The 13203-nt window shown below is 37.3% G+C and overlaps 1 protein-coding gene across 5 annotated transcripts in view; it reads left to right on the top strand.

Annotated features, from left to right (window-relative positions):
- The first annotated feature begins 6145 nt into the window (after nt 1-6145).
- The window catches only part of LOC135694174 (kynurenine--oxoglutarate transaminase 3), a 43266-nt gene continuing 36208 nt past the window's right edge, over nt 6146-13203 (top strand). For all 5 annotated transcript variants that reach the window (XM_089111024.1, XM_065212866.2, XM_089111023.1 and 2 more), the window contains exons 1-5: nt 6146-6331; nt 8330-8397; nt 9174-9225; nt 10576-10674; nt 12400-12477. In XM_089111024.1, the coding sequence (XP_088967150.1) occupies nt 6161-6331; nt 8330-8397; nt 9174-9225; nt 10576-10674; nt 12400-12477 (468 nt within the window). In that variant the 5' untranslated portion in view covers nt 6146-6160. The remainder of the gene's footprint in view (nt 6332-8329; nt 8398-9173; nt 9226-10575; nt 10675-12399; nt 12478-13203) is intronic.

Genomic DNA, 13203 nt, shown 5'->3' with positions numbered 1-13203 from the left:
ATTACGCAATATGATGTTTGTGAGGCAACCTATTTACCTTTGACAAAGAACAGAGAAGGGGATTTCCAGGTTTTCAATTGTCTGAAGTGTGAATTGTCTACCTGGATAATTTCTTATCACGGTGTTGTGATAAAGGTAACAACGGTCTTTAACGAACAGTGTATGGAGTATATTTCTTTCTTATCGACTATTTTCTCTATTTTGTTAGTAAAAGTTTCAAACAAAGTGTACTCAATTCTTCGTACACAAAAAGGGTCACGAGCAAACGAAAAATATTATTCAACAAAGATGCAAAAGTGAATAATTTTTTGGGATTCACTTACGTCGATTTCACACCAAAAATTACTTCGTGGCTAACTTTTACAGACGTTATTGATGCATCAAGGAAAATCGTACGATTTAGACATCATTTCCAAGAAATCATGTGATTTCGATGGCTCCTACCAAAATTGCAATTTCTTGGAAAGGAAGTGATGACGTCAATCCTCGTAATAGCGCAACGTCCAACCACTTATTCTGTGGTCCCACGTCTTTTGACTGCAGTCCAGGGCCGCTAAGGTATGACATCGTGATATGCAATTTGTTATAATTCATGTGATTTTATCAAAGTGACGGAACACAATGCTTTTCAAATTAGAAATTGCTAAATAATAGCTCAACTTATCGCAAAATTGCTTTATCTTTTCTTCGTTCATATGTAGTTAGTCCTTTTGTTACTAAATTTGTCAAACCATGTTTCACTTACTGCTCTTCATTTATTTTCAGTTCATCATTCAAGATAAAATAATTTGGATTAATGCTAAGCCAAAAAACTTTCTTCCAAATTTTACCCTGGGTATAAGGGCCTCATAGAAATAGGACGTCGAACAGTCACTTCACCCAGGGGAGGGGGTCACTTAAACTTTTTATATACAAGGGGGTCCATCCGATAATTATGGGTAAGATTTTTCCATGTGGTGTGATATTTTTGCCTACTTGACTTAGCAATAGACCTTTCTGATGGGTTCAGCTCACACAACAATATAAGAAAAATGAATAAAAGAAAAAATGGGTTAAGACTGATAAAATTACTATGACCAGTGGTCTCTCAGTGGCGGAAATTCATTTTTCAGGTGGGGGGGGGGGGGAACAATCAAATTTTGTAGACAAATGACATAATTTACAGACAAAAGCTTGTCTTAACCGACAATTTAGCAAAATTTTGGGGCACTTGACCCCTCCTCGCACACCCAACTCTCACCACTGTGGTCTCTTATGTCCTAAACATCAAGATTTTGTGTTCTGACATTTGTGGGTCTTATCGACACACTTTTTAGCTCATAATTATGGGTCTTCTAAATTTGTTTTTGATTCTTTTAGTTGAATTGGTAACTGTGGATGATGTCTCAAGCCAAACACGAATTCCGAAGATCGTACGATAGTTCACAGTTCACTTTCACTTAAAGCTTAGGGCATATAAAGTTGTCAAGTGATGGCGTCACAAAAATCTATTTTTAGAATTTTTGAATTTTTTCCCATAACCTGAAAGAGCATCAAATACCTCTAAATCTGCAAAATCAGTTAAAGTTATTACGAATTGGCTGAGATATGACCGGGCGGGCACAAGCTCTGGCCCAATCAAAACTCTGTAATTTGGTCTCAGTTCATAACTTTTTGAACTGAGCTAAAATAACAGTAATCCATTAGCAAACTTCAAATCTTCTATTGTCCATAGCTCACCCGGTCTTTTTGACAAATTTAACTGATTTTGCATATATGGGAGTATTTTATGGTGTTCTTTCATGCTATGTGGTCAAAATTCGAAAATTCTAATCATAGTTTTTTTGTGACGTCACACTTTAGAATTCCATTTAGGAGAATATTACCGCACAATAACTAACAGATGAGATATACAAGGACTGGACCGCGGAGCAAATTACAGTTTTAGGGGGCTAAAACGGGGGGGAGCTAAAAAGGGGGGGCTTTTGTATGCTTTTAAGTACATTCTGGAAATAATTGGGAGGGAGTCCTGAAGGGTCTTACGATGTAAGCTGAAAATCTTCCATATTTTTCCTCCGTATTCTTTAGTATGTTTGTTTTAAACAATTTATAATATATCGTTTGCCCCATATCAAGATAAAATAAGATAACTTAGTTATCTTTCTTGGCCATATTCGAATCCATGAGAACGTGTTCGCTAATCGACGTGTTTTTTGGCCAGTTGTCAATTAATTCTTTATAGTTCTGTATATTCCGACAAAACATTGAAATTTTGAACCTGGCAGACATTTACTTTGTAAATATTACGAGAATTTGTTTTGATCATTATCATCATTATAGCTATTTTGTGTTGCCCACGATGCATACATACCAACCGCATTGTGTATCCTATGGCAAGCTGTAGTGGACAAAATGTGATTGAAAAGGAAATCATGCGTTGACATTTATATCATCGAAATATTTCGGACAATACAAATTCGAAAAAACTCGGCCAAAACAAACTCGAAAAAAATTGGACACCACGATTTGAAACTCAAGGCTACTAGAAGAGAGCAGAAGCAACGATTTTTGAATCTCAAGTATCCAAGGGAAACTGATCACTAACAATCGAGATTTTATCCACAGTTCAAAAAATTATGCTTCAATTGTCCGAGATTTTTCGAATTTGTCTTGTCCGAGATTTTTCGAATTTGTTGTCGATCACCCAAAAAATTAGTCGATAAGACAAAGAAGTGTGCTAGACCAGGTAAAGGTGTTCTAGTACCTGGGCGTCACTCTGACAGAAAACATGACAAGCGAAATGGAGGTCAAGAGAATTGGAAATGTGCAAGGGCTTTGGCTAGACTTGCCAACATCTGGAAAGCATGGAAATTAAACATCAGAAGTAAGATGAGATTAATAAATGCGATGGTAACAAGCATCCTTCTTAATGGTTGTGAAAGTTTGACAGTCACGAACAAGATCTGAAGAAAGGTGGAAGCATTGGAGATAAAGTGCTATAGAAAAATACTTGACATCACATGGATGGAGCGCACAGCGAATGAATTAGTCTGGGGACTGGTTGAGACTGTCTTTGCTGGGCTACGACCGGAGAGATTGATGCAATGGTGCAAATGGGGATCCTCACCTTTGGATACCAATCAATACCAGCTGGATGGAAAAGGCAGCATATCCAGGGAAAGTGTGACGGTAGCAGGTACGAAGGAAGACCAATGCGCGTCTGACAGGATAACATCACTGAATGGACAGGACCGGCGGACAGGCATGCTAACACAGGCACCGCGGAGCAGGGGGGGGCTAGGGGGCCTTAGCTCCCCCACTTTTTCCAAAAATGCCAAATATTAAGTATCAAACTACCAGAAAAGCCTCTTTTTATACGGTTTTAGCCCCCCCCCACTTTTTTTAGACCCCCACTTTTTTCAACCTTCCGCGGTGCCTGTACCACCCACTAATCAGTGGTACCCCCTCACAGCAGACAGGGAGCGGTGGCGAGCGAGCGTCAGGCGATGCGTGCACCAACGGCCTAGCTAGCAGGCTATTTAACATTGTAGGATATCTAAATTTAATTCAGCTCATAGTTGCATTGGAAACGCAAGAATAAGTACATCAAAAAAGATGAATTTTTTAGCTAATCACAAGACTCGTTTATGTATGAAAATATGCGCTATTTGGGTACGTTCGCAAAGAAAAGAACAATTTTTGACTTTTGATGCTTCAAGTTCGCTAGAGAATCCACTCTTTGAAACAAATTATTGCAAACTGTGTTGCACGAGCTAAGATCTTACATGAATATCCACGGGCTGACAACTATTTGACTGTTTTAATCGACTTTCTTGTGTTGTTGTTGTATTTTTAGCTCAGTTCAAGTAGTCGGGACAATGCCTTGATGTCAGGACAGTTCCCAAGAAGTCGAGAAGGTTGAGAGTTGTGTGATTAGGTTTTTTCACGGCGATTTCAGGGTCGACCTTTGCAAAACCAATGCTATTGACGAGGTCCTTTCCACCGAAATCGAAATCGTCTAGTAGATCCCCAGACATGGTAATGCGAAGGTGGTTTTTTCATTATCCCTATCGTAACCAGCAGCACTAGTTGTCAATTGATCCCTCTTCATTGCAGCTGACTCTTCTTCCGAAAAACTGTTGATAAATTTTTCAAATAAATAAAGGCGGCCTTTTTGAGGTTCAGTGCAAATAAGAAATCTTTAAATCATTACTAAAGCTTAGTTTTCTTGTCTCCTTGCAAGGGAATATCATGTTAAAGCAACTAGAAGCAACTCAATTGCCAGGGCCGCCGAGAGGTTTTGGAGGCCCTTGAGCAACAGCGAGAGATGAGTAATTTGTAAAGTAATTTGTCAGAGCGAAGGCGATTGACTGACTTTCTGCTATCATCTGGAAGTATAGCCAAGGCTTTTCCTTTTTAAAGAGTATTTCCTTTTCACTTTCTTCAAGTTGGCAACATACAATGCTAGCTGTATTAAAGCTAATTAAAACCAACAATATATATATATATGTATAAACAAAAACCGAATTCAACAACAGTAACAGTAATAAATGGATAACTAATAAAATACAGAAGTGCACAGTAAGTTCCCTGTCTTTTGTCCTATAACTGGTTTGAAAATGTGGCATGAGCAAGAATTCGCTGATATTATTTCGTCACTTGCTTTTAAGACGTTTATAGTTGAACTTGGAGTGATTTCTGCAGGGGTGCAGTGGGAGTTAACTTTTTTTTGGAGGCAGGGGAGGCCAAAGCTGAAAACTTTCCGATAAAACTATGATTTTTCCGACAAATTTTTTCTCAATACATTCCTTGAAGACTCCCCTTGCTGCATATACTGCAACACTTGATACTACGATATCACGAATGGATCTGGAAATCGTTAACGAATGGATCGTTCGTTATACACCTTCAAGTTCAACAATAGCCTTTATTTCAACAAAACTTACCAAATATAAATCGCTATGAACCAAACTGCAACTAGTTATAAATTTATACCCTACAAGTCTTCTCGCGATACTAGACAATAAACTATCACGTTCGTGTTTATAGCTGTTTATAGCAAAAAGTTTTTTTAGGCAAGTTTTAAAACGCATCACAATTACTTTGCACTTATTTATGCTAAACCTTAAATAGATATAACGCGTCGAAAAGAATAGTTTTTCTTTAAATGAAATGATATTTATATAAACTGTTACTCAAGCAGCATCTTTCTCAAAAGAGGTGTGGCAGCATACAAATCGATGATGTCACCATAGTCTATCGACTGTAAAAAATCACTTTCGACGTTGATTGTTATCAGAGAGGAAAGGCGGTCTTGTTCCATTGTTGACCGTAGCCGATTTTCTACTATTCTCAGCTTGGAAAAAGTTCTTTCATAGTTTGTTGAACTCATTGGCAAAGTGACGAGAATCTTGTAAAGAAGGACCAGCTGTGGAAAGGCACTTTGCAGGTTATACTTATCATCAACTGAAGAACTGAGTGGAAGTTTTCTCTTTTTAAATCAAGACTTCGATTAAATCAGCCGGCTGAGGGCTGCTCTTCTCTCTAACTTTCCTAAATTTACGGTAATTATTGACGAAAGAGCTGACTCTTTTTTTAATTTTTCGTCATCCAGGCCGTAATTTTTGAATGACACTGCATAAAACTGCCTTTCAATTGTTTTTTGAAAACATTCAGGGTTGAACAAGGCAAAATGTGTCAAAATTGCCTTATGAGATGTGAATCTTGTATTCATTGAGCTGATAGCTGTATCTACTATCACGATTTTAATACGGATTCCCTATTTCCTTCTAATTCATCCATGCAATTTTCCCCTGGCATCTTTTTCTGTCTGCGTATTGCGTCTTCTACAACCCCAACGAATTCATTTCGAAATGAACTGAGTTGAACTTTAGCTGTCGGAAATGGGAGTTTATAAAATAAATTAGGGCGCTCTAGAATTATGGTGCTAACTTGCTAAGCAACCCCCTGTCGTCCGAAAAACTTTATAAAGTTTAGGTTGACAATCCAGTGTTGAAGCCCTAGCTATATTTTCTAGCAATATTTTATAAATATGATTTGGCATTTTCTAGAAACGCTACAAGCTTGCGGTTAAACTTGGCATTATTATTATAATTAGGCGGTAAAGGGCATTATTTTTATATTTTGCATTTATTATTGAAATTAGGTGGAGACCGTCGAAATGCTGTTGTTGCTTCAATGCTGTTGCTGTTGCCTTAAAGCGCGTTTTGGTCACATGCTAGTTGTTTTGGCGATGTTACCCACGAAGTTCCTGGAGAAAAGGGTGTTAAATTACCTGAAGCCCCGTCTTATTGCTCCGTTAGCGAGCAGTGCTCCTAGCAGAAGTATGAGCGTAAGTAGCAATATGTGAAAGCTTGAAAGCATTTTCATTGTTAATCCTTATCGAAGAAAATTGGTGATCTAATAGTCTTAACGTGTGGCAAATCTACAAATCGCATACGAACTTTCGTATGTATTGCAAGTTGGGATGAGGTGAATAAGAAGGGTGGGTATATTGTCGAGAAGACTCGCAGAGTGGTCGACATCCCCCCAATATTTCTGTGTCCTTCGGTAAACTTTGTTTCATTCGTTAAAAATAATTTTTAGGCAGTTTGTAGTAGCAAAGTAACGCCAAGGTTTTTTATTAAAATTTTATCTCATCACAATGGATTCTGTCATCCTCTTGCCTTTGTTCCTGACTCTGTTTCTTGAATAATACCTCAAATCCCAATAATTGAGGGGTCTGTAATAAACTGGGTTGGTGGAAATTTCCTCAAATAATAAACAGAGTGAAACAGAAGAAATACAAACAAGACACTAGTTTCTTAAAATTGAGAGAAAAGGATTCTTGGCTCTAAATGATGTTTTTCTCCTTTTTTTGTTCTTGGTGCACTTCCTTACATTGCAGGGAGCTTTGTTGTTTACACCTTGCAGTTTTTTAATACACCAGACACAAAAGCAACAAATAGGGGCTGAAATAAAGTGGATTTTTGTTGAAAACTAGTTAGCATGATGAGATGCGTATTCCCAATTTGAAAATATACTTCTACTATTCATATTATTTGCTGAAAAGTGATTGTAGCCAACACACCAAACATCCAGAGTTTTCAATCTCATCAAAGTGAACTGTTGGTAGCAAAATACGCGTACATGTTTTCATTCTGAATTCAGTCATAAAATCGTAATATTTCATTCTCTAAAGAGACAAGATTTTATCAGCTTCATGATTTTGAGAGGAAATTTCCAATTTTTTCATAAACAATTTCTGAGTAAAAAATTAACAAAAAGAAAACTGTTATTTGCTGGCTGTTGAAAATATTCATATATTGTTGTCAACCATGGGTTAAGAACTGGTGGTCTTAGGGTTGAGGGGGCTAAGATCCTTCTGTTGAAGTGAATATGCAAAGGTAAACGCTGTCATTTGGCAAGCAGGCAAATTTCTCAGTATGGGTCAAGCAAATATTATTGATAAAGATAATTATGAAGTTCTAATTACACTGCTAATATTTGAATTTTATTCCCAAAGCATCTTCAAGTCCACCAGAACACATACCCATATAATAATTTTTGTTTAGACTGCTGAAAAATTAACAACAGGCAAAATGGAAGGAAAATAAATTAATATACTGTAAATCCTCATATTAGCCCCCTCGGGGCTTATCCATTTTTGATAATTTTGGATGGGGGCTTATTTGAGAGAGGGGCTTATACTTCTTGGGCTTATAAAATTATTGTAGACATTAAGAAGACATTATTAAAAGAGGTCGTTTATTTTAGTAGGAATTTCCATATGAGCATTTAGTTAATTATTACCAAAAGTATAAATTTGTGTATAATTAAATAAAACACCAAACGCAACCTCAGGTGGCAAAAAACATCAAATTGAGGGGTCCAATTTGATATTTTACGGTAGCAGTGGGGGCTTATTTGAGGGGGGCTTATTGACAATTTGTAGCTCTGGGAAGGGGGCTTATTTGAAGGAGGTTTTCAAGGGGGGGGGGGGGGGCAATTCGAGGATTTACGGTATGTCCATAGATGTTGTGAAAAGGCAATAAAGCTGTTTTTGACAAATTGCACAAACATTTATGTTTGCTTTGTGTTATTTATAAGGTGTGCTTTTATGTGTGTCATTGAACTTGCTCTCTTTATGCCATCTTCTTCAAACTCGTAGAGTGTGAGATGTAGTTTGTTATTTTTATGTTTCTATCTTGAGATATTTTGAAGTTTTCACGCAGAAGCCTATGTTTTCACGCAGAATGTTTTTAATTTTATTTCAAGAATTTACTTAAATGATTTGCTAATCTTTTATGCAGTATAAAGTCATTTAAATAGAATTTCCAATCCTTTGTAGCAAAACACTGCTTCAGCACCTGTTATAAAGCCTGCAAAGAGGCTTGATGTTTTGGAACCAAGTGTATGGTATGTTACTGGCTTTGTCACATAAAATTTTTTCATTTCAGTAACACTATGAGAATTTGTAGAGTCTTATTAAAAAACATTTTAAAGTTCCTATCAAGGTTCTGAAAAATTTAACTCTGGTACAAACTACCTTCCTGATGGTTTTAAGGTTCTAAATTAATTTTTAAACAATTTTGGTGGTACAAAACTTGAAAATGGCTTTGAAAAAAGCAAACAATTGAGTAAACCAAAGCTTTTTAATTTTTAGTGTTTCTGATTGGCCTAATATTTTGATCCACAACTGGGTATATATATTTCCTAGCATAGAATTTCAATCTCTGTTCTGGTGTTTTCAACTCTGAAGAGTGTCAAGCAAAAAGCTTTAGTTTACTCAAATGTTTGCTTTTTTCAAAGCCATTTTCAAGTTAATTTTTCTTTTTATGAAGCAATAAAGGTGTTTTCAGAAAATCTATAGGACATGGCTAAGCAAACTTCACCTCCCTCTGTCACTTGTTCACTGCTGTCCACTCTGTCACACATTTCAGGCTTCACTAAAGAAATATCGCAGTGAAACAATAATATTTGTCAAGATCCATACTAGCCCCCCTCCCCACAAATGCTTTGCACCTGCTGCATTAATGAAGCTTAATGTGTGTAAGCTATTCACACAAAAGAACACTTCTCTTACGATGTGTACACGTTTGCATTGTTGTTATTTATAAGTTTTCTAGAGGCTTATTCTATTAACTAGTTTTGCAATAAGACCTGTCAATGATTTTTGTCTTTGATTTCTGCAGGATCGAGTTTACTGGTCTTGTCCGAAAGCACAAGCCTGTGAATCTTGGTCAGGTAATAAATTATTCATTGTTTGATCTCCTAATGCTGACTTTTACTATTCTAGCCTTAATTTTTGTGTCATAGCAATTGCATCATAGGCAAGACTTTTGAGAAATTCCTGAATGCAATCCTTTGCTCTTTTTTTCATAGATTAGATACTTTTTGATGATTAGAAAACTTATAAAATAGAAGAGCCAGAGCCAGCTCATTTCCATAATAGCTAAAAAAGGACATAATAGCTAAAGATATTGATTCAACATTCCAGTTGATATATCAATGTAAACAGTTATAATAAGAGGAGAATGTATTTATTGATTCTTCTTCAGATTGCATGCAAAGCAGCCATTTATTTTTGTCTCTAAAACCAGACTGATAAGGCTGGTGAGTACTTTAGAATGGTGTATTGTGTCAAGGGTCAGTCATGGAACACGTTAAGACATGACTTGTTATTGTCAAAGTTTTTATAGGCATGGGGAAAAGAGGGTTTGTCTTGAAAGATGCCTAGGTCTATGTCCAACAATGGAACTGATCATCTAAGTGAGTCAGAAACAGGGGCGGACATTTGATCAAATATTAGGGGGGCAAGCCTATTGTTTTAATTAGATGACGTCACATTTCCCATTATTTTAGAACAAAAGACCATTGTCCTCTTAAGTATTGGGGGCAGTCGCCCCCCCCCCCCCGGCCCCCCCCCAAGTGTCCGCCACTGGTCAGAAAGCATAGTTGACCTGTAGATTGAAACCATTAAAGAGCTAATATTTCCACTCGGATAACTAACTGTAATCAGCATTCGCCCACTGCAACAAACATCAACGTATTGAAACCACCTGTAGACAGGCCTGGCCGATTCACAGCTCATTTGCAGAGATAGAACAACCAGGCCTGCTGCAACCAACAGCATTCAAATGCAAGATACTTCAACAAACTTCAAATTACAGCAAAAACAACGAACAGCGGATTATGCTAAAGGAAACCAAATCAACTGTAGTTATATCTGATGTATCATGTCTCTTCATGCCTTTACATTAAAGATAGTTCGGCAAACTTTAGTTTGTTTATGGTTTAAAGCAAGCAGAAGCGCATCTTTGTATTCATTTGACAATTGTACCCGCCTATAACTCTGCCTCAATAATAGGAAAATGAAAAACGTGCCTAAACGTAAGAAAGTTAGAGCCCAAACTCCAAGCTTAAACTGATCTCCAGCTGATTCAAGTTTGAGCGAACCCTGTTTCTTTTGAGCGCTTGCTTTCAACCACCTATTTCCAACTTGTGTAAAACCGGATGATAACGACAACAAAATCAATTTTTGCACGTTCAGATTATGCTCTGGCTGCATTTCATTTTTATGTTTTTTCTGTAAAGGGACTTCCTGATTTTGCAACACCAAAGATCCTTTCAGATGCCTTATACACCACCCAGGGAGACAACACTGTCCACTTGAATCAGTACACCAGAAGTCAGGTAAATTAATGACCGTAAATTTCTTTAAATTAATTTTTTTCTCTCTTAATTATCCAGCCATAGTACAAAGCATAAAAAGTATCTGTGCTCTAAATGATTTAGGTGTTTCGCAGGACTGACTCGAAAAACGAACTAGTTTATTTCCATACAATACCCATTTTAATGCGCCCGTGCTATGAAACTACTAACCTGAATGTATCTAAACATTCTCAAAGCTTCTATCTACCTGCTGTGGTGAATATATTTTTGCGAATTTCTAACATTATATTTATTAAATTCTTCAAGAATTTGCTAAACAGTTTCTCGATCTTTTTTTAGGCGTCCATTTTGTAATGTTTTATATAAGCTCGAGTTTCAATGAGTGAAATTGAAATAGTTTTTTCAAAACTAGGGATTTATAACTGCACCAGGAAAACTAGAATCAAACTAGAATTTTCTTGCGACCACACGCATTAGATATTCTTAAAATGTATTTCAGAATGTTTCTTGCAGTCAATTCTTGCAATCGTTTAGTACGTTTAATTCTTTTTAGGCATACTTCTCCTACGTTTCATTGATTTCATTCTTCAAATGGAATTCAATACTTTATGAGGCCCTAGACCTCAAGACCCTGAGGCATTTTGCCCCCTGGCCCCTCCCCTTGGCGGCCCTACTCACAGGGGCTTCCAGGACCTCCAGGATTAGCGTTCAGAGTTTTTCAATAAACTTACCCTTCCCCAAACCCCAAACTTCAGGTGGAAATTAGGCACCCCTGGATACTCAAAATTAGGTTCTAGAATACGGCTGCCGACACGGAGTTGTTTGAAATTTTTGGGGGGCATTTGCCCCTCCATGATTCTTATCGCGCCATCTGTACCTATTTTGAATAGATGAGGTATTACTTTCTCGGTCTTACCCCTTCTTATCCCAAATGTTTGCTAAAGTTATCGCTTTGGGAACTTTACAGTAAAACCCGATAAAACATTTCTTTTAGAAAGTTTGCCAACAAAAATATTGCCGCACCCACGCACCCCCCCTCTACTGGGTCTGTTTAGTTTATTACGGAGTGTTAGATTTTTAAAATCAAATCAACCAGATTTACCACCATGCAACAAACTCTCCACTAGAACATTATTTTGAAGATTTGTACGTTCAATTGGTCGTAACGAAAACTCCAGCGAAAAGATCTCAACATGGTACTGCAAGATAAGGGGAGGGTTGCGGTCATCGACACCATCGTTTGTAGGGCACATTTGGTTCATGTTATCCCGAACATTGTGCTTGAATTTGTGAAAATCCAATTCGCCAAGACCATACTTGAGTCGAGTGAGATAGGGTAGTACTGTTTGGTCATGAATGCCAAAGATAGATCTTACAAAGGGTCTGATTATTGATAAAAGCTTCTTCTTCTTCAAAACAGTGACAAACAGAGCAAGTCTATTCTCAGGATCACGTTCATTCCATTTAGATAAACAGTCAGGAAAGAAACTGGATTCAAATTTTTCTGTTCTGGTAGCTATTTATCCGTCAAGCGACATTCTGGCTGCGAAGCGAGTAATGTAACTGTTGTGATAGCAGAATTGTATCCTTAGTAGAAAAAACACAAACCGCCCCTGTCTTATAAAGTAGAGCATGCATATCAGTATACTGCTGAATGTTTTTATGTGTCAGGATGGTTAGATTATTTCTCAATGCTTTAAACTCAACGAAGAAGCTTATTACAAATAGCACTTCTTTACTGTGTAGGGACATCCTAGGTTAGTCAATGCCATTGCGAACCTCTATGGCCCGATGTTCAACCGACAATTAAATCCCTTGACCGAGGTAAGTTGCCCAAGCTAATGGGTTATTTAATTCTTTATTTCATCCAATTTAGGCCATATATAAAATTAATTAGTTGATTTCCATCAGCGCCCGTATCATATTTTGGTGCCACCTTGACTTTTTTACATTCCATATTTAAATATAAAAGTCTCGCTCGTCTTAGAATTATGGAAAGTCAAAAAGTTTTATCTCTAGTATTGCTTTATTTTGAGAATATTAAGTAATCCAACCTTCCCAGTTTGTTATTTACAACATAAAGCAACAAGAAGGCAATGATACTTCTCAGGGAGGTGAAGAAATTTGTTGTACTCTGTTCTTGCGCAAAAGGCTAGGTAAAGACAACAGCAACCAAAAGGTTCAAATTTGTATATTTTGAAATTTATGATTTGCCAGCTGTATTTTGTAAGAGCGATTTGGCTTGCAATGACACGATAGAGCTGCCGTATTACAGCGCAAAAAACGAAGACATTTGCATATTCTGTGGATTTCGCAGTGCTTTAGAAACAGGCTTGCAACACTGTCCCTGCGGCGCTTGCTGCGATGAAGGCGGGACGAAATTGATGCAACGCCGCACTAGAGTATACAAGCCAAAAAACTGATACTTGTTTGTCTTCTTCTTAAAACCTGGTTGCCATCGTAAGAGTATCGGCGATGGCCTGTGACCTTCTGCGTTTGTCTCCCAACTGTCTCTTTGTTTTTTAAAGCTACGACGGAAATAGGGAGGAT

This window comes from Rhopilema esculentum, chromosome 11, assembly GCF_057945365.1.
Source record: "Rhopilema esculentum isolate cy_ngs chromosome 11, ASM5794536v1, whole genome shotgun sequence".
Classification (NCBI taxonomy): Eukaryota; Metazoa; Cnidaria; class Scyphozoa; order Rhizostomeae; family Rhizostomatidae; genus Rhopilema; species Rhopilema esculentum.
This window is presented reverse-complemented; position numbering and strand designations above follow the sequence as displayed.